The 18,734-nt window shown below is 44.1% G+C and overlaps 1 protein-coding gene and 1 long non-coding RNA gene across 2 annotated transcripts in view; one reads left to right on the forward strand and one right to left on the reverse strand.

The window, feature by feature from the left end:
• The window catches only part of LOC126066273 (uncharacterized), a 28,251-nt gene extending 10,660 nt beyond the window's left edge, over positions 1 to 17,591 (reverse strand). Inside the window, exons 1-2 of the long non-coding RNA XR_007515051.1 lie at positions 16,652 to 17,591; positions 1,006 to 15,488 (exon numbers count right to left, since the gene is read on the reverse strand). This is a non-coding gene — a long non-coding RNA (uncharacterized LOC126066273). The remainder of the gene's footprint in view (positions 1 to 1,005; positions 15,489 to 16,651) is intronic.
• Positions 1 to 17,736, forward strand: part of RARRES1 (retinoic acid receptor responder 1) — a 35,345-nt gene extending 17,609 nt beyond the window's left edge. Inside the window, exons 2-6 of the mRNA XM_049867173.1 lie at positions 2,828 to 2,890; positions 5,487 to 5,670; positions 10,487 to 10,623; positions 17,443 to 17,505; positions 17,587 to 17,736. Coding sequence (XP_049723130.1) covers positions 2,828 to 2,890; positions 5,487 to 5,670; positions 10,487 to 10,623; positions 17,443 to 17,505; positions 17,587 to 17,736 — 597 coding nt within the window. The remainder of the gene's footprint in view (positions 1 to 2,827; positions 2,891 to 5,486; positions 5,671 to 10,486; positions 10,624 to 17,442; positions 17,506 to 17,586) is intronic.
• Positions 17,737 to 18,734: the final 998 nt, after the last annotated feature.

Consider the following 18,734-nt stretch of genomic DNA (forward strand, 5'->3'; position numbering starts at 1 on the left):
CCACCTGTGCACACTCACCCACCTCCTGGGCATCTCGGTGCTCCTCAGGGTGAACCACCCAGCTCTGCTTCCTCCTCTTCTCGTGAATAACCTCCCACCTGCCCCCACCCACCTCCCAGATGGAAACCCCACAGGCATCCTGGCTCCTACACAGAAGCATGGGGCAGACTCCTGGGCCCTGGAGCGGGTGAAGGTTAGGGAGTGGCCCCTTGGATGGCACGCGAGCTTCAAGACCTGGAACGTGCTGGTGAGCAGAAGTGCGGCCTTCTGTGAGGGGTAAGGAGTGTAGTGTGGCTGGGGTGTCACAGCCACCTGCGGTTGGTGCCTGTGTGCCTCTAACTACAAAGACACCAAATGTCAGGAGTCTGGAAGAGATGGGCCATGGGGGCCTTGTCCGCCCCCACCATGCTTCTCATTTATATCCTTGGTCTCCTCGTTGGGTGTCTGGAGAGTAAACCAACGTGATGGCAGCTTGATTGGAGTCTTTGTGGTAATCTCTCCCATCCTCTGACTTGGGCCAGCCTCTGGTTTCTAGCACTTTCTTCCTCTCCCTCATCAGCCCCTGCCCCCCCATCTGCAGATTTTAATAACAATAAACTAGGAAACGTACCTTGAGAATCTGCAGGGATCCAGGCCCTGTCCTGAGTCCTTTTCACACCTTGTCTTACTCAGTCTTCACAACGCCCTCAGCACTGTAGTCACACCCGCTCTGCGGGGACCCCAGCTTGAGTCCTCTTCACAAATAACACAGGGCTTCCCACAACCCTTCACTGCCTCCGCCTGGAGGGCCTGTCCCACACTTTTGCCTAGCTGACCCCCTCCTCGCAGAATCAGTTCAGGCCTCACCCTTTCTAGAAAGCCTTCCTACACTTACCTGTGTGTCCTGGCACCTGCACGCGTGTGTTCACACCTCTGTACTCATCTGTGTGCCCCCTTACCTGCACACGTACATGCCTCTGTGCTCACCTGCATGCCGCCTGCATGCATGCACGCCTCTGTACTTACCTGCTGCTCTACGTGTCTGTTTATGTGTCTGTTTCACACCAGAAGCAGGTGTCTGTGGGGTGGACTGGGTGCTGTATTTCTCCTCTCTCCCTGGTGCCTAGCTTAGGAGGCGGGAACGGGGTGAGTGAGTGGACAAACTTAGTGTAGGCATTCTGTAAAATGAAAAGAACGTCTCAGCTTACACTGGAACTGGTTTCAACATTAAAAATGAGTATGAGACCAAACAGTCAACAATTACTTTAATACAGTGACGAGAACATAAGGGGGCAGGGAAATCAGATGAATGGGAACAGAACAGCCAGAACGGAAATAACGAGCATGTTCACCAAGTGTGAAGAACATAACCAATGTCACTGAACAACTTGCGTTGAAATTGTTGACTGGGAACCTAAACTGCTGTGTAAACCTTCACCAAAAACAATAAAATATTATTTTAAAAAAAAAGATTAAAAATGAGCCCTAAGCAAACTGCTGTGTGTGTAGCATCTCTTAGGCACGCTGCCTGCCAATATTCTAAATATTTACATGTTTAAACAACTTTTGCATAAATATTTCCACAGAATTCTATCCCTCCATTCGCCAGTCTCCCAGCATTTTTTAAGAATCTATCGTGGGAGGGATGATATCTGGTCTATTTAAGATAATATATCCCTGTTTGGTTACTGTGTTCCCTGGGCTAAAATGCAAGGAAGGTGATGTTTGCAGAGTCTAACTTAATCAAGACTTCATGAAATAACTTAGCTCCATGCAGTGGAAACTTTCTTCTCTAGAAAATACTTTTACTGAATGATTTTCTCTAAAAAAAGGATGATGGTAAATAGCATGAAGTTCTTACAAACAGTTCAAACTGCTTCAATAATACAGGTTTGTAGACTCTATATATATATTTTAGACTCTAACAGTATGCAATGGAGTCCATTCAGAAGCTTGAAAAGGTTCACCACGCATTTGAAGAGTTTAGAAGTGTGCCTGCTCATGAAAACAGCAAAGGCAGGCAGCACCATGGCCTCTGCAGAGCCTGTGTGTGGGGAATTCACCCTGTGACAGCCACGGCCCGTCTCCACATCCCACATTCTCCCTGACACCTGGTGTCTGGGCTCTGTGTGGGGAATTCACCCTGTGACAGCCACAGCCCGTCTCCACATCCCACATTCTCCCTGACACCTGGTGTCTGGGCTCTGTGTGGGGCTGCTGCTTCTGTCATTTAGATCTCAGCACCTTCCTTGGCCACTTCTGCCCCCTCCCACTCTCCAGCTTCCCAGCACTTCTCACCCTCTGATACCCCAAGGTTGGTCTGCATCTCCCCCGAGCCTAAGAGTGCCATGAGGGAGGGCCCTGGCCCCTCATACTCACTGCCCCCAGACCAGGCACGGAGAAGGCACTGAGCAGCTGGGGAAAAAAGGAATTTACTCCAGGTACTTTCACCAAATCAGGCTTTGAAGACCGTATGGAGTGCAGTTCTCTCTGACACACACGGGGTCACCACAAATCTACGGCAACCGGTTCCCTGCGTGTTGAGTTGATTCTGACTCATGGCGACCCCGTGTGTGCAGAGCAGCACTGCTCTGTAGGGTTTTCAAGGTTGTGACCTTTTAGAAGCAGATTGCCAGACCGGTTTTCCGAGGTGCCTGTGGGTGGGTTCAAACTGCCAACCTTTTGGCTAGCCAAGCGCTTAAAGGTTTTTGCCACCTAGGGACCCTCCATATTCAGGTATAAAATGTAAGAGCTACGATTTGCATGCCATGTTATCCCAAGGGTATGATTCTCTGACACGGAGATGTTAACGGACTCCACTTGCTAAGATTCAACTTCTGTATTTCAGATTAATCCAAAAAAGGGATGCCGAGTTGACCTGGCATTTACCACAGAGCTCTATAACCCAGAGGTAAGCCACCATGACTAGTGAAACAGCCTATCACCAGCAACTCCTATGAACATGGTTATAAAAAAACTGTGAAAATCTTTCTAGTGACCTGGGTTATTTTCCTTGTTTGACATTTGTTTTCAAGAATTGAAGAACAGAGGTAGGCAAGAACTCAAGACTTAACTACCCAACTCCACAGCCTCGTGCAACACTGCATTTAAGACGCAGCCCTCGTCCCCCTTCCTTAGGCCCCAGGAGACAACCGCACACTCGCATCTCAGATTCCTGAGAGTGACTCACTGTCAAATGCCAACCTGTTCCTCTTCCTGTCAGCTGGTGACAGTTGTGATTAGCTGGCTGGCATAGCAGGCCTTCTGTGACATGCCACACAGCCAATGCCTGCGGCAGCCATTGTGAGCCTGGCTACATTCTGCCCAAGTTGACTGCGTTTGGCCAGGTTTCCTTTTCCCTGTTGTCAACAAGACAGTAAGCAGAAGACTTATGCAGAGATTAGAGCCAGATAAACTTCCATGCACTGGGCCAAGCTGGGAGGCTGGAGCCAGGACACAGGAGGGAAGGAGACCCGAGCACATGCTCTGTGTGGTCGATGAGTCAAAGCCACCAGGTGAGCAAGCCTGTCCAGCATTAAAGTGTCTCCTGGTGGCAGAGCTTTGGAGGTGCAGCGTGAGGGGTCCAGAAGCTTGCTTACTTACCAACATCCAGAAACAAGTTCTAACGTGGCAACAAGATGCTCACATTTTGCTTGTTACCCTGAGAATTAAAAATTTTCTTAAAGCCTAGGGAAGGTGGCTTTGACTTCTAGTGTTGCAAAGAAAGTGTAAAATTAAAGCTGAAGGGAAAACATACTAGATTATTTTGACCAACAATGTGCTTGTCTTGTAGACGTACCCAGAACAGAGCTAGCTAACTGCAGTGTTCCATTTCAGGGGGGGAAGGGACATTCTTTCATCTTCAGGAACTGCTTGGATTCTGTGGAGCTGTTGGGGGGGAAAGCAATAGGGGGTAATATCTGGTCCTTTTCTCTTCCCCAGAAATGGCTTCAATATCAAAGGAGACTGCATACCAGTCCTGTCTTCTGCCTTTTGATATGCCCCTTCCCGAATGTTCCCTTGACCATTTTTATTTTTCTGATTGCACGGATATTTAGCATCTTAACACACCACTGAGATTCCCTCTCACTCAAAACTAGCACCCTCAGGAGGAGAAGTTGCCCGCTGGAAATCCTATTTTCTGTTTTTTAAGTTAGTTCTTGGAAAAGGCTTATTAAGGTGATCTGATCTTGATTACAATTTATTTCCTTGTAGGCTTTTTCTTTTTAAATCCATTTTTGGTTGTTGTCATTTTAACTGGGACGCCACCAAGTTTCAACAACTGCAAAAGCTAAAAGAAGGTTGTTGCCCCACCTGCATTGTAAAACAGGGATCCTTGACTGGAGGCCGGGGCCAGATTACCCAATAAACCAGGTATGCACGGGCTTACTTGTATGTACTTACTAAACTGTAGTGAACAATTTCATCTGTTTTTCACCATATCTTTGATCAAAGGTGAAACCCTTGTGAAATTGTTCACTACAGCTTAGTAAATGAACACAAGTAAGCCTGTGTGTACTGCACTTACTGGTTAATCCGCCAGGAGCCCCTGGATGGGTGTGGTGGCAGGGAATCTATGGACCTCCTCAAACTCTAGGCCTAGTGCTAATGGTATGGGTACATGTGCATTTTTCTGGAAAGATAGCCCCTGACTTTTATTTTTGAGTTAAGGAATCTGTGACCTAAATGGGTGAAGAACCACTTCATAGAGATGAGTCATATATCTGATGTATCATTGAAGCATCCAGCTACATAAAGGCCACTACATCTATTGACACTTGGTGTCTCTAGATTGGAAAAGAGGTGAAGGTGATCCAGTATGCCTAGTATATCTACATTTAAATGTGAATGCAAGCAAACACCCTTGGTCACTCAGGTAGCTGTATTAGTCTTATTTGGGTGATCTGGGCCTCTACTTTCCCAGACTGGATCTCAGTGTAGACAGGGATGGGGTTAACACAGACAGCGCCTGGGCTCTGGAATAAGACAGACTTGAGCTCCTGCCCTGACTTACCATTTATCAGCTGTGAGACATCTAACAGCTTCTTTAAACTTCAGTACCTTAATCTACAAAATTGGAACAAGAGGTCTTAACTCATTAGCATGAGGATGTCGTATTTGTTAACGGGAACCAGCTGCTTCTTTTGGTTCACGTTAGCAAGCTTGAGACCCTCCAAGCATCACACTGGTCCACAGTGACAGAGTGACGTGTCCACTGGCCTGGAGGTTTGTGCCAAGCAGTGCTCAACAGCCATCAGTGAAATTTCTCTGGAAAAGACCCGGTCTTCTAAGGGTGCCATCACAAGGCAGGCTTTTGACAGCAAAGAGTGAAGGACTAGTCTACTCAACTGTGAGCACAAAAATCATTCTTTCTACAAAGCAAAGGCCACTACATCCATCAATGCCAGAACCTGCGTGTACAAGCAACTCTTCTCAGTCCTGTCTGTCGGGGTGGGTGGGGGGTGACGGGGAGCCATCCTTGCTTAATTCCAAAATCTTTATTGCAGGAAGGCAAGGAGCGTTTGGGGAAATGTTCTGCTCAAGTGTTTTTCAGGAAGCAGAAACCCAGACCGGCCATTAACGTAACCTGCACACAGTTCATTGAGAAGGAAAAAAGACAGGAAAAAGATTTCCTGCTTTACAAGCAAATGAAGCAACTTAAAACCCCCTTGGATGTCATCAGCATACCTGGTATGAAAAACTATCTGAAATTTCTATATTAGGAACTTGTGTAATTATTAAGTCTTAAAAAGAATGACCATTTAAATGTTTATCCCCAAAGCGGCACTTGAGTTCAGCTATAGAATGTGGTAGGTTTGGCACTTTCACCTCATTTCCTCAGCAACACTCCGAAGCATCATTTTCCCGTCCTTCACCTCCAGTACGATATGGCGCCTCCACCACAAACTATCTGCGCCTCTTCAGTCTCCCCACTTTTCAGCCCAGAACGAGGGGCAGCGAGAGTTGAACCTCCACGTAAGAGATAGAGGTCTTTGCATCAGGCATGCGTGGAGGGGTGCGGTGTTCAGGGTGTAGTCTAGAACCTGAGGTGAAATTTCAGGGCTTTGGTGGCCACTTTGGAAACTTCAGGTGTTGAGACAGCTCCAGAGCCTCCTCTTTGACCATCACAGCCATCGGCAGGCTAGGTGAGCTGTCTCCAGCCCTTTTGGTACACTGCAGCGGAGTGCTGTTTACCTCATTCCATGCCCATTGCTAATGGGCATTAGTGCAGCCCCTATTAAGGAACGAGCCTGCCCTCTGAGGTGCCGCAGCTGCAGTGACTCAGCCGCAGTGAAGCCAGCTCATTTGCTTTGGCACCAACAGAGTTGTGGGCATCTCCAAGTCTCAGCACTTACTGGCAAATCCAATTTCCAAACCACAAAAACCATCTCTGGGCTCACGCTCGGGCATTAAGCTAGACATTTGACCACCACAGCACTCACGGCCCCAAATCCTCTCCCAGTGCACCTATCTGCCCAGCTGCTGTGACAATCCCCTGTACGCCACGGGGGACCTTCGGGCTCCATTCCCGAGCTCACCTGTTCCCCATCTACTCACTGGGACTGTGACTCCATGTTCTTCACAACCTGGAAATGGAATACTGCTGCTTTCATTCCTCAAATTCAGAGCCCTGTTGACTCTCATGATACTTTTCTGACAACTCAGATCAAATCCTGTTCCAAAGAGTTATGAGAAACAATTCAAATTCTTAGGTTGTTATAGAATTTGTTTATATTTAATACTGTCTGGAGTAAATGGGCTAATGACTAATGTTTAAAAATCTATAGTCATTTAGGGATTTTTTTCCTTTTAACATTGGTTGGGGAAAAAGGGTTGGTCATGGAGCCCTGGTGGTATAGTGGTTAAGAGCTATGGCTGCTAACCAAAAGGTCAGCAGTTCAAATCCACTAGCTGCTCCTTGGAAACCCTATGGGGCAGGTCTACCCTGTCCTATAGGGTTGCTATGAGTTGGAATTGACTCAATGGCAACAGGTTTGGGTTTTTTTTTGTATTCTCCTTAAAACACACATTTTAAAAATTGTTTTCTTGGAATATTTTCCACAGGGTCACTAGATTTTGAACTTTTGAATAGCACAGGTTAACTGAATCATGTTCAATTTAAAAGTCCTGTACCCACACAATGCTCACTCTAGAACAATCTAAGCTAATGTGGCTACTATAAAGCTTCAAAAATTATTTTTTTAATTGAAGATACCTTTTCACCAACAAAATTTACAAGTTCCACTGTAACTTGAAGTTCAGCAGAGACGGACGTTTAGTGGTGTGTGTGTTTACCTTGTCTGTGTATATGAAATTATTTACTTAAAACCAAAAAGGTTTGGTTTTAGATAAAGTGAATGGAAACAATGGCGCTACCTCTGGAGCAGCCAGTTCAGGTCCCAGCAGATTCTATTTAGCATTTCATCAGTCCAAGACACCGGAGCGCTCTAATGCAGCATTCCGTACAATTATAAGTGAGAAGACCTAGTCCACTTCAGAATATCCTTGTTTCACGCTGCTTTTGCCCTTAAAAAGGTAGAGTTGTCTGGCTTTTCTTGTGTGTAGGAATTTCAGTTTTTGTAATGAAGTCATGACCTTCCTCTACATGAACCCAATGCACACAGGAAATGACTGTGGGCCGGGAGACATCAGCTGAAGTCCTGGCCGCCTAAGTGTTTCTCTACAAGCACTGTGAGCCCTTCTGCTTTCAAAAGTCATCACTATCCCCCAGATTTACTACAACCAACTTAGATTCTCTGGCAATGGGTTTCGATCTCACAGAGCTAAACTCCTAGTGGCGCTATAAGATGAAACACGTGAAGATTAGTTGGATGAAGGAAGCTTTTTAATCAAAGAACAAAGGGATGATGGGAAATTTCTTAACAGTAAAACAAACAAAAAAAAAACATGTTGAAATGTCAAGATGCAGAATTGTGTTACATAACGTTCTGAAACCCTTATGGCCCTGCTGCTCATACCAGGGGGAAATGACAAATTTGTTCATAAAATTCTGACATCCTCATCAGAAAGTAGAAGTCTGAAGCAGACTTTCTACAACATCTATAAAACATAAAACAATCACAGCTCCTGGTTGATTATTTAATATATATTGGCAGGAAAATGACTTCACCAAATTTTAAAAAATTACACAGAAAAGATAATGAGTAACACTGAAAGTGCTCAACGCTGCGCCGGAAGGTGCTTGGATGTCAATTAACAGGAAAGCAACTTGGGGCCAAAAAACTTAGATGAATCATGGAACAACAAATGATGACAACGCAGGGGAAGCAAGTTCTTTTTTGCTTTATTTTCAACAGGTGTTTTCTGTTGGGCCCTCAATGATACTTACTATTCATTTCTAATTTTTTAGTACTTTCTATATAACAGCTGTGTTGAAACTTTTCTATTTCTTCAAGGCCCAGAGCACACCCCGGCCTTAGTCTCGCCGTCTACTTTACTGAGATGCAGACGTTTGCTCCTATAATTTCCTTTCGCCTCAGAAACTCTATATTTGCAACTCTCTCCTTCACCCTAAAGCTCCCTTAGGCCCTTGATTCCAGTTCCTCTAGCAGCTTCTATGATTTTACCCCATCAGTATCCTTCTCATCTCTGAAATCTTCTGCCAACCAGCTCCTTACCTTGTTCTACAGTCAACATTAGTGCTCCGCTGACCAACTACTTCATAAAACCACCTCCCTGCCTCCTTCCTTATTCAGTCCACTTTTCAAAATGAGGTTCTACATACACTGCCTCACCTCAGCCTGTTGCTGTCTGGTTTCTGCCCTTGTGCACGTAATTGAAACGGCTGTAACTTGGGTCACCAGATCACCAAATCTAATGGTCCTTCTTGCTCCTCATCCTTCTGTTTATCTCTAGCATCTGCCATCATCTGCTCCCACGGCTTCCCTGACCCTGTATTTAGTATACCAAATACCAAGCTCAACTTGTTTTCACCCAAAGGATTTCCACATCTTGGCCTCCATTTCTTTAGTAGTAGTACTATTCTCCTTGAGTTTGGCTAGAAACTTTGGTCATTACCAACTCTTCTCCTAACAGGTAATGATTTTCCATTTCCCATCTAGTCTGCCTCCACGATGTGTCTTGGGCCTATCCTGTCTTCTCTATCCCCACACTGTCACCATCCTTCATACCTGTGGTTCCTCTCACTCAGACTACTGCAATAGTCTACTATCTGGGCTCCCATATTTCAGTCTCTCCCTCCATCTGTCCTGCACACAGCTGCTGAAGTCATCTTCCCAAAGGACAGTGGTTCCACACTTACTGCTGAATCAAGGTCATACCCATCCTGACACCGTGAACAAGGCCATTCATAGTTTAGAGTTAAAAAATATATTTTACCAAGACCTGAAATAAGCATGAACCTGCCCAGTATCTTCCTTAGTGTGCTCACTCAATCTCTCACGCATGCCCCCACCCTCACCCCGACGTACATGATGGGAATTCGAGGCCTAGCTCAAATCTCATCTCCTCTATGAAGCTTCCCCAGAACCTCTCCAACCCAGAGCAACCTCTCCCTTTCCTGTGCTTCCTCAGGTCCCTGATCCTCTTTCTCCTAAGGAATGTATCAGCTGTAGTTCTACACTATCAACATGTGGAGGGCAGGGACCCATCTTTGCACCCCTCACAGCACCCAGGCAATCAATGACTGCTTTTTTAATTGACTCCCATTATAAACCAGCCAAGTCAAGTGCTACCAATAGAGAACAGAATTTATACTAAATTCATACTAACAGAATTTAGGATAATTTTACCAAGAAGGATTAGTTTCCTAATATGCCTGCTCGTATTCCTTGCTTATTGTGCTATTATTGGGCCTTAATATAGATGGAGAATGACTTCTGCCAAACTGCATAAAATGATGATCCATGAGCAGTCATTTCATAAATTAATTACTGGCTAAAATTTGAGTTCCTAAAAATCAGAAAAGGTAATTTATTAATCATTGTATTCCTATCTCCTAGCAGTGTCTGACATTGAGTAGATTTTTGATAAATATTTGCTGAATTGAAAAGACTTCAAGCCCAGAAACAATGCCATAGGAAAAACCACCTGAATTCTTTCATGTCTTCAAAAACAGTAACACAGATGCTGGCAACACACTGATTAAAAGCAATGATCAGAGACAAAGACACTTGGTAGACTGGGAAGCAAGGACTACCGTATTGGTTGTAGTCACAAAAGAGAAATTAATGTGGAGACCATGGATAGACTTTTTAATTTAACTAAAAACATTTTTCAACCAACAAGACCTTATGAAATTAACTCTGAGTATCGTTATAGCTTTTACATACATTTATTCAGTGTGATAAGTTGAAGCATGTAAAACTTCAAAAATATAGAAGTACTAAGAAATTACATATCCAGCTTAAGGTTTTGCTGTGAGATGACTGATATAACTAACCGTAAGTTCTTATTTCACTATTGAAACTTCTGAAATTTTGTCTTAAATATGGCTTAATACAGATGTGCTTTTTCTCCCTCTCAGATAGCCATGGATATATTGACCCCTCTCTGAGACCCATCTGGGATTTGGCTTTTCTTGGCAGCTCTTACGTGATGTGGGAAAAGACAACCCAGATTTTGTACTACTATATGGTACAACTCAGTAGCGTGAAGCAGTGGGTAAGAAACATTGAAGATTTGACTTGTGCCTCAAGAATGCAACCCAGGCTGTGTTCTCGGAATTTCCTACTTGCGTTGTGAGATGTTTAAGTGCATTTCATTCATTTGGCAAGTGCCTGAGTGCTACTATGGACCAGGTATTTTTTTAGGGACTGAGGCTATAGCAGTGAGCAAAATCACAATGTTGATGCCCTCACTGAGATTAATTCAATAAATAAGTAAACACGAATGAAATGGTGGTCAGTGCTATGGAGAAAAATAAAGTAGAAAAAGGGTATGGGAAGAGTTACTATTTATATAGTCATCAAGGAAGGCCCCTCTAACTTGGGCAGAGATGATGCTGGAGCAGAGAAGTGAAGGGTGAGCCACGCTGCCGCAGAAGAGAATTTTAGGCAGGGGGACTGTGAGTGCACAACTGTGGAGGCAGGGCTGTGGCCAATGGTCAAGGAAATAGCAATGAGGCTCATGTGGCTGAATGGAGTGAGCAAGGGGAATGTGCCAGGAGGTGCCGTCTGACAGATGGCCAGTGGAGGGGCCAGGTCATGGAAGGCCCTGTAGGCCATTCATTCTATGAACCTGGTTTTACTCTGAGACAGGGACCCTGAGAAGGTTTTGAGCAAAGAAGTGAGATGCTCTGAATTACGATAGGATCATTCTGGCTGCTATGTGGAGAAAAGACCACAGGGAGACAAGGACGGGTAGGGTCAAGGAGATAGGATCATTCTGGCTGCTATGTGGAGGACAGACCACAGGGAGACAAGGAAGGGTAGGGTCAGGGAGATAGGATCATTCTGGCTGCTATGTGGAGGACAGACCACAGGGAGACAAGGAAGGGTAGGGTCAGGGAGACCAGTAAAGTAGTGCAATCATCTAGGTGAGACACGGTGGTGGCTCGGACCAGGGTGGTAGCAGTGGAGGTGGGAGGGAGTCTTTGGATTCTGGATGTATCTGAAGGTAGAACAACAGTATCTTCTGATGGGTTGCAAAGGTTATTAGAGAATGAGAAGAGTCAAGGATGAGTCTTAGGATTTTGGCGTAAATAACTGGAAAGTTGGAATTTTCATTTACTGACTTGGAGAAGACTGAGGGAAGAACAGGTTTGGAGGGAAATCAGCCTGACTTGGCATCTGCTGTGTTTTATAAACAAGTAGAGCATTTGTGTAGTCACCTGGACATAAGAGTCTGAAGTTCAGGGGCGAGATCTGGGCTGCAGTCATCACCAAAGAGATGGAATTTAAAGCTTCAAGGCTGGATTAGTGTCAATAGAGAAAAGATGTTATCTAAGTATTGAGTCCTAGAACACTTCTCACTTTAGAGGCTGAAGATACAGAAAAAGTGTCTCAAGGATGAGAACTGACAGTATCAAATGCTCCCAGGAAGTCTAGTTAAGATGAGGACTGAGGATTTACTACTTGATTTAGCATTTGGAAGCCACTGGAGACCTTACCAAGGGTGTTTCACTGGCCCAGTGGGGGCAAACGCCTGATTGGAGTAGGTTCAGGGGAGGACAGGAGGGGAGGAATGGACACTCCATCTTTCAAGGAATTTAGCTATAAAAGAGGGTTAAAGAAAAGGGAATGAACACTAGCTGGAGGATGGGTGGGTGTGTGGTTGAGAGTTTTGTTTTGTTGTAGTTTTAAGTTGGGAGATTTACGTGTTGATGAAAAAGATCCAGTTGAGAGGAGCAAGGTAGAAATTTCAGGGAAGAAAAGGAAGAACTGTTGGAGTTAATGTCTTTGTATAGGCAAGGGAGAAAAAGGTCAATCCAGGAGTCGACCGTAAGGAGCATGGAGTAAAACTGAGAGCTCACCTGGAGGGAGACAGCTGTGGCCCAGATGCTGGCAGGAGGGCAGATGTCATGGTGGGAGCTTATGGAAGTTCTAGTCTGCTTCTGTCTTCTCAGTGAAAGAGGAAGCAGTCATCTGCTGAGTGAGGACAGATGCCTCTCTCCCCCATCTACCAAGACACTCGTATCCTCAACCAGAGTTTTTACTTAACTGAGAAGTTCAAAATCATAGTTAGGGGGAAAGTGTGTTTACAGTACAGAAAATGGTGCCAAGATAATTTAGAACTAATCGAAATGAATGAAAGGGCAACTCAATAGGAACAGAGCAACTCACTGAGGTAACAGAGAAAATCAGGACTGTTTTAATGTCTCTGTTTCTGTTCCTTCTGCAGTTGTATACGACATACTACCAAACTGACTACCAGGACACACTAGGGTACAAAATTAGCAACCCCATTCCTCTCATTCTAGCCAGTCTGATTGGTCCATCATCTGCCCTTTAATTCCCTCAACCACTGTCTCCATGTTTCCTACCAGGAGGAAAGTGGGGACACACTTGCATTTGTTGTCGTTGTTAGGTGCCATCAAGTCAGTTCTGACTCGTAGCGAGCCTATGTACAATAGAACAAAACACTGCCTGGTCCTGCGCCATTCTTACAGTTGTTACGCTTGAGCCCACTGCTGCAGCCACTGTGTCAATCCATCTTGCTGAGGGTCTTCCTCTTTTCCGCTGACCCTCTATTTGTAGAGTTAAGAAAAAAGAAATGCAGAGGGAGAGGAACTGTCACTGAGTTAAGAGTTTTAGATTCTTTATAATCTGTGGAGCTTACATAAGTAATAACTGAATCTGCCACTCGCTGGGTCACCCAAGGCAAATTACTTCATTTCTTAGAGCCTATTACATGAGAACTAACAAACATATCTTAAAAACTTATGATAAAAGAGAGAACACTGAAGTTGTCAAGGATTTCATTTTACTTGGATCCACAATCAACACCCATGGAAGCAGCAGTCAGGAAATCACACCACGTAATGCACTGGGCAAATCTGCCGCAAAAGACCTCCTTAAAGCTTTAAAAAACAAAGATGTCACTTCGAGGACTAAGGTGTACCTGACCCAAGCCATGGTATTTTCAATTGCCTCATACGCATGCAAAAGCTGAATGATGAATAAGGAAGACCGAAGAATTGATGCCTTTGAATTCCAGTGTTGGCAAAGAATATTGAATATACCATGGAGTGCCAGAAGAACAAACAAATACGTCTTGGAAGAAGTACAGCCAGAGTGCTCCTTAGAAGCAAGGATGGTGAGACTGCGTCTCACGTACTTTGGACATTGTATCAGGAGAAGGACATCATGCTTAGTAAAGCAGCGGTCAGCTAACGAGCAGACGACCTTCGATGAGATGGATTCACACAATGGCTGCAACACCAGGCTCAAACACGGCAACGACTGTGAGAACGGCACAGGGCGGGGCGGTGTTCGCTCTGCTGTGCACGGGGTCAGCGCGAGTCAGAGCTGGCTCAACGGCACCTGACAACAACAACAACAACAACAACAAACTTATTGAAGTCCCCCAAACTAACACACACCTAAATCGCTGGAGCAATCAGGAAATTTGGTTTCAAGATGCATTTCAGCTTAAAGTTCTCTCAAAGAAAAAAAAAAAAAAGCATGCACATATCCAGGTAGATTTTCAAACTCTGCTATTCTGTGGCCACTGAGAATTTCCCATGATCCTTCAGCAAAGGAACCAGCACAAGAAACAGTGAACAATTTCTAAAAAGTCATCTAGCTGAGAAGGCCTAAGTACTGTTCTGGGCAACTAGACACATGACGATAGGGTGGGTACAGCCAGGACAGCACAAAAGCAAGTGACTGAGGTGCCCTGCCACCCACAGCACTTCAGAAAAGTGGGTGCTTCTGGTGTTTCCAGAAACTGTCTGGGTAGGAGTTACCACCCTTATACTCAGGATTAAATTCACCCTTTAGTGCAACTGTGTAAGGAAATGCAGGCTTATCAGTGCACATCCCCAAGTGAACAAGGCCTGAGAGAAGATGGGGCTAAGATAGGAAGGATTCAAATGCAAACATAAAATAGGACCCATCTTACTGGCACCATTATTTCTTTAGGACTGAAGGACAGATATCATTCCCAATACCAAGAGGACTAAGCCAAGGGCAGGGGAGATGTCTGCTGCCCAGGGAGGAAAACTGGAGGAGGTCTTCTCCTACACATATTAGCCCTTAATATGAACTGAGCAAAAGTAAGATAGCATTGTTACAACAGACTGAACAATCTAACCTGCAGCAGTCACCACCCATCAGCTCATGTCCTCGCCCCAACACAGTCCTGTTAGCCAAAGACACATTACAGAAACCATCTTATCAACCGTGTCTGTTCTGCTTAGAAAAGAAATCTGCTCCCGAGAGCTAATATTAATCACTCACGTCTGCCTGCTCTCTACCAGAACCAATCCAGTTCTGCAAAGATCACTCTCTCCTTTTTGGTCACGAGTAAGTAAAAAGGAACAAACAAAAACCTTCCAGTCTGTCTCCAGGAAGATTAAAGTGCTGAGTTACTAGGAAATGTAACAATATGTCACCATCAATTTGGACTGTAAGGATCTGACTTTTGTGTCAAATGATTTGATTATTTCCTAATAATATTAAAAATAACCGTTGGCAGACTTCTTGACAGAGCTTACCTGGTGAAGGCAGCCCCATCCTGGAGCACTTGCCAAGCTGGGATGTGTCACGTCCCCTCCGGCAGTTCCTTAATAAGCCGTGCTTTTTGGTTTGGTTTAAAGGTGCTTCCTTGAACAATCTCTGAAGTCTTACAGAAATGTAAGGGTGTATTTCCAGGACTTGACTGAGGACGTGGCACAGGTTTTCTAAGCTCTCTACTGATTCACACTTCTGTATAAAACACTCTCTTTGTGTTTTTAGCTGGAGAGTTGGTCAAATGGAGCTGGAGTCCGTTGTGTTTCAAGCCTTCCCCTTTTTTGCCTAAAATCTGGAGACTGCTGTGTTTCCTTCAGGAATGCTCTTTTCAAAGCAGAATAAGAAGGCGTTGCCCTGAGAAACACACTTATAAGTTTATACGTAAGACGAATTTTTTAAATTATAAAAATACACGGCATAGAAGAGTCAGGGCTTGAGAAACGGTACACAGAGCACGAAAGTCTGAGACAAAAATCATACAACACAGCACCAGCTGGAGTGGAACACGCTGGGATAACCATTTCCTTCCAGGGTATAGAGTCACCAAATGAGGGCCAAAACCAACACCAAACACATTGCCATCGAGTTGATTCCGACTCATAGTGACCTATAGGACAGAGTAGAGCTGCCCCACAGGGCTTCCAAGGAGCACCTGGTGGATCTGAACTGCCCACCTTTTGGTTAGCAGCCAAGCTCTTAACCACTGTGCCACCAGGGCTCCAATGAGGGTCAAACAAGGCTAAAAACACTCCCAAAACAACAACGCCAGAACAACAGGAGCCACCAGAAACCATCCCCTTATAAAAAGACAAATGGCTTGTACTCAGCTGCTAACCGGAAGGTTGGCAGTTCAAATCCACCCAGTGGCTCTGGGTACAAAAGGTCTGGTGATCGAATTCCATAAGGTCACAGCCATTGAAAACCTTTTGGAGTGCACTCTACTCTGAAACACATGGAGTCACTGTGAGTCGGAATTGACTGGACAACGGGTTTGGTTGGGTTTTTTTAATGCAAGAGACATGAAATTTCTCTCTCATGAGTTCTCTGACTTTGCAGCTTGTGCCTCAGACGTTCACTTTGAACATTCACAGGTGTATTGCCAGGCAGGAGTGAACCCTCCCCAACAATGCAGAGAAAACACCACGGCAACAGTCTGTGTCTGGTTTATCCAGGCAATCTTACATCTTTCTCCCTCCAACACTCTCCCCACCTGCTGGAAATCTCCTGGCTTGTGAAAACCTCCATCAGCATAGGCAAAGGGAAGACAAAACTTAGTATCGAGTCCTTTTTGTTTTTCCATATTCTTTAGCAGTCCTAATAGAAATCTGGCAGACTGAAATTATAATCCAAATTGAGGTTTAAAATTTTTTTTCCTCCTCCATTTTTCACTAGCAAAACATCCTTGCCAAAAAACGTAGGAAGTGTCAAAAAGAAAATAAGGAAAAGAGGAAATTGGTTTACTCACGAGTAAAATTGATAGAAATCAAAGAATAAAAGAGATGAAGCAGATTACCCACCTATAAACAGCCAATGCCCTGGTTTCAGCAGCAGCGTGGTGCCAGCTGGAAGAACGCAGGCCTTGAACAACGCAAATAACAGGAGCTTTCTGTTTGCCAACCACTCCCCGTCCCACCCTCAGGTATTTCTAGAAGTGCTGCTATGCCAATTTTTTTTTTTTTTTTTTTACTGTAAAAACATCAGCATAGCTCACTTACAAAAATACCTCATGGGGGGAGGAGTGGTTGGTAAACAACTGTAGAAAGTGTGTATTATTTGCATAAAAATAGAACTGGGACTGAATCCCCTTCTGTTACCAGCTGTGACCTCCAGTTACCTGCCCTGTAAGCCAGGCTCATAACACACGCTATTTTAAGAGTCAGGAGAACTACATGATGCCTATGCATGAAGCGCCTGTGCAGAACCTGGACCACAGCAGTTATTCTAGAAATGCTGGCTGCCCTTCCCCTTGTCTTACTGCCTGGTGTATCAGGGCTAACATAGGAGCCCGAGGTACACAGACAGTTATCTAGGTTCCTAAGGCTGTTAAGATTCTCTGGGTCCCTAGAAACCAAAACCTATCAATATTAGAGAGAAAAGGTGATACAAAGACATGCAGCTGGACTTCCATATAATGCAGAGACAGAAAAAAATAAGAATCCATGACTCTGGCTCCTGCCAAAGGAAACAGCTGGAAGCTAAGAGTCAGGAGGAGACTCAGGGCACTCATTTATACAGCACAGCCTTCCAAGTTCTGAGCTAATACAAACCCACTCTGTTTGTTACACTAACTCTTTTTTCCTTCCTCTAGAAAACTGAGGAGGATGCAATTGATTTTGATTATACGGTTCTACTTCACGAATTCCCAACACAGGTAAAACACAAGCTTGGGCGCAGAACTGTTGTTATCAGAAGTTTCTGCAGACTGTAATATTCTGTAACTCTTATTTCCTAGGAAATCGTTCCCTGTGACATTCACCTGGTCTGGTACCCTGGCAAACCCCTGAAAGTGAAGTACCACTGCCAAGAGCTACAGACACCGGAAGAAGCCTCCGGAACTGGAGAAGGATCTGCAGCTGCACCGACAGACTTCAAGAATTTCTGAAAAGGAAAAAAGAGCTGCTTATTTTTTTTTATATGAAATTCTCAACTGAGTGACCATACAATATAGCCTAAATCATTATTCTAGTAAAATCGCTAAGGCATAAGGCATCTGAGTAATTTGGGAAAGCCTTTCTTTCTGATTATAAGCAAATTCTCAAAAATTAAATGATGTTGGGTTTTTTGTTTTTTAATCGCTTTGGTTTTTAATTCTGCGACCACGTGCATACTAAGCCCTGTTCAGAGTTGTAGAGTCACCCAGAAAGTTCCTCAGAGCTTTAGCCCTAAAATATAAAACTAGGTCAATTAGTAAATGCTGCAGCTGGGTCAACGGTATTTTTTCTAAAACTGGTCTCCTCTCTAAATCTGCATCTCTCCTTATTTTGATCACGTTGTACCAACTGTTTTACTTGTTAAACTGCCTCTTCCTGCATGTAAATAAAGACATTTTCAATGAAAGCGAACTGTAGGGGAAAATATTAACTGTTCAAAAAGAATTTTACTGTTTTTTATGATTTCAAGCAAGGATTCCTTTTTAACTTGGTGCCTACTTTTAAATAAATGTTTACATTTCTAAATGATCTGTAAAGATCTGTATATACAGACAATATCTGTGCTAAACTGAAATTAAGTAAAATCTTAATATTGCTTAATTTAAATTTTACAAATAGAAATTATACACAATGTCGCATCAAATAAAGCTGTATCTATGAACATGTATTAAATGGAACAAAAATGTAATTGAGAGAATATAAAATATTTACAATTTTCATTTCTAAGTACAACATTGGACCCAGTGTTGGCCTGAGTAATTTCCAGGAGCAAACACAATATGTACCATAATCAAATTCAGTGAAGTACCTCCCCAGGGCAGGAAAAACATCCAGGAAATGTTGCCATCATTTCCTTCTCAAAATTAATATTATTTATTGGAACACATGAGTGTCTAAAAACCTTTTGCCAGGTTCCTTAGCCAATAATTGGTAAGAAAGCATCAGCTTT

Source organism: Elephas maximus, chromosome 23 (assembly GCF_024166365.1).
Source record: "Elephas maximus indicus isolate mEleMax1 chromosome 23, mEleMax1 primary haplotype, whole genome shotgun sequence".
NCBI classification, from domain to species: domain Eukaryota; kingdom Metazoa; phylum Chordata; class Mammalia; order Proboscidea; family Elephantidae; genus Elephas; species Elephas maximus.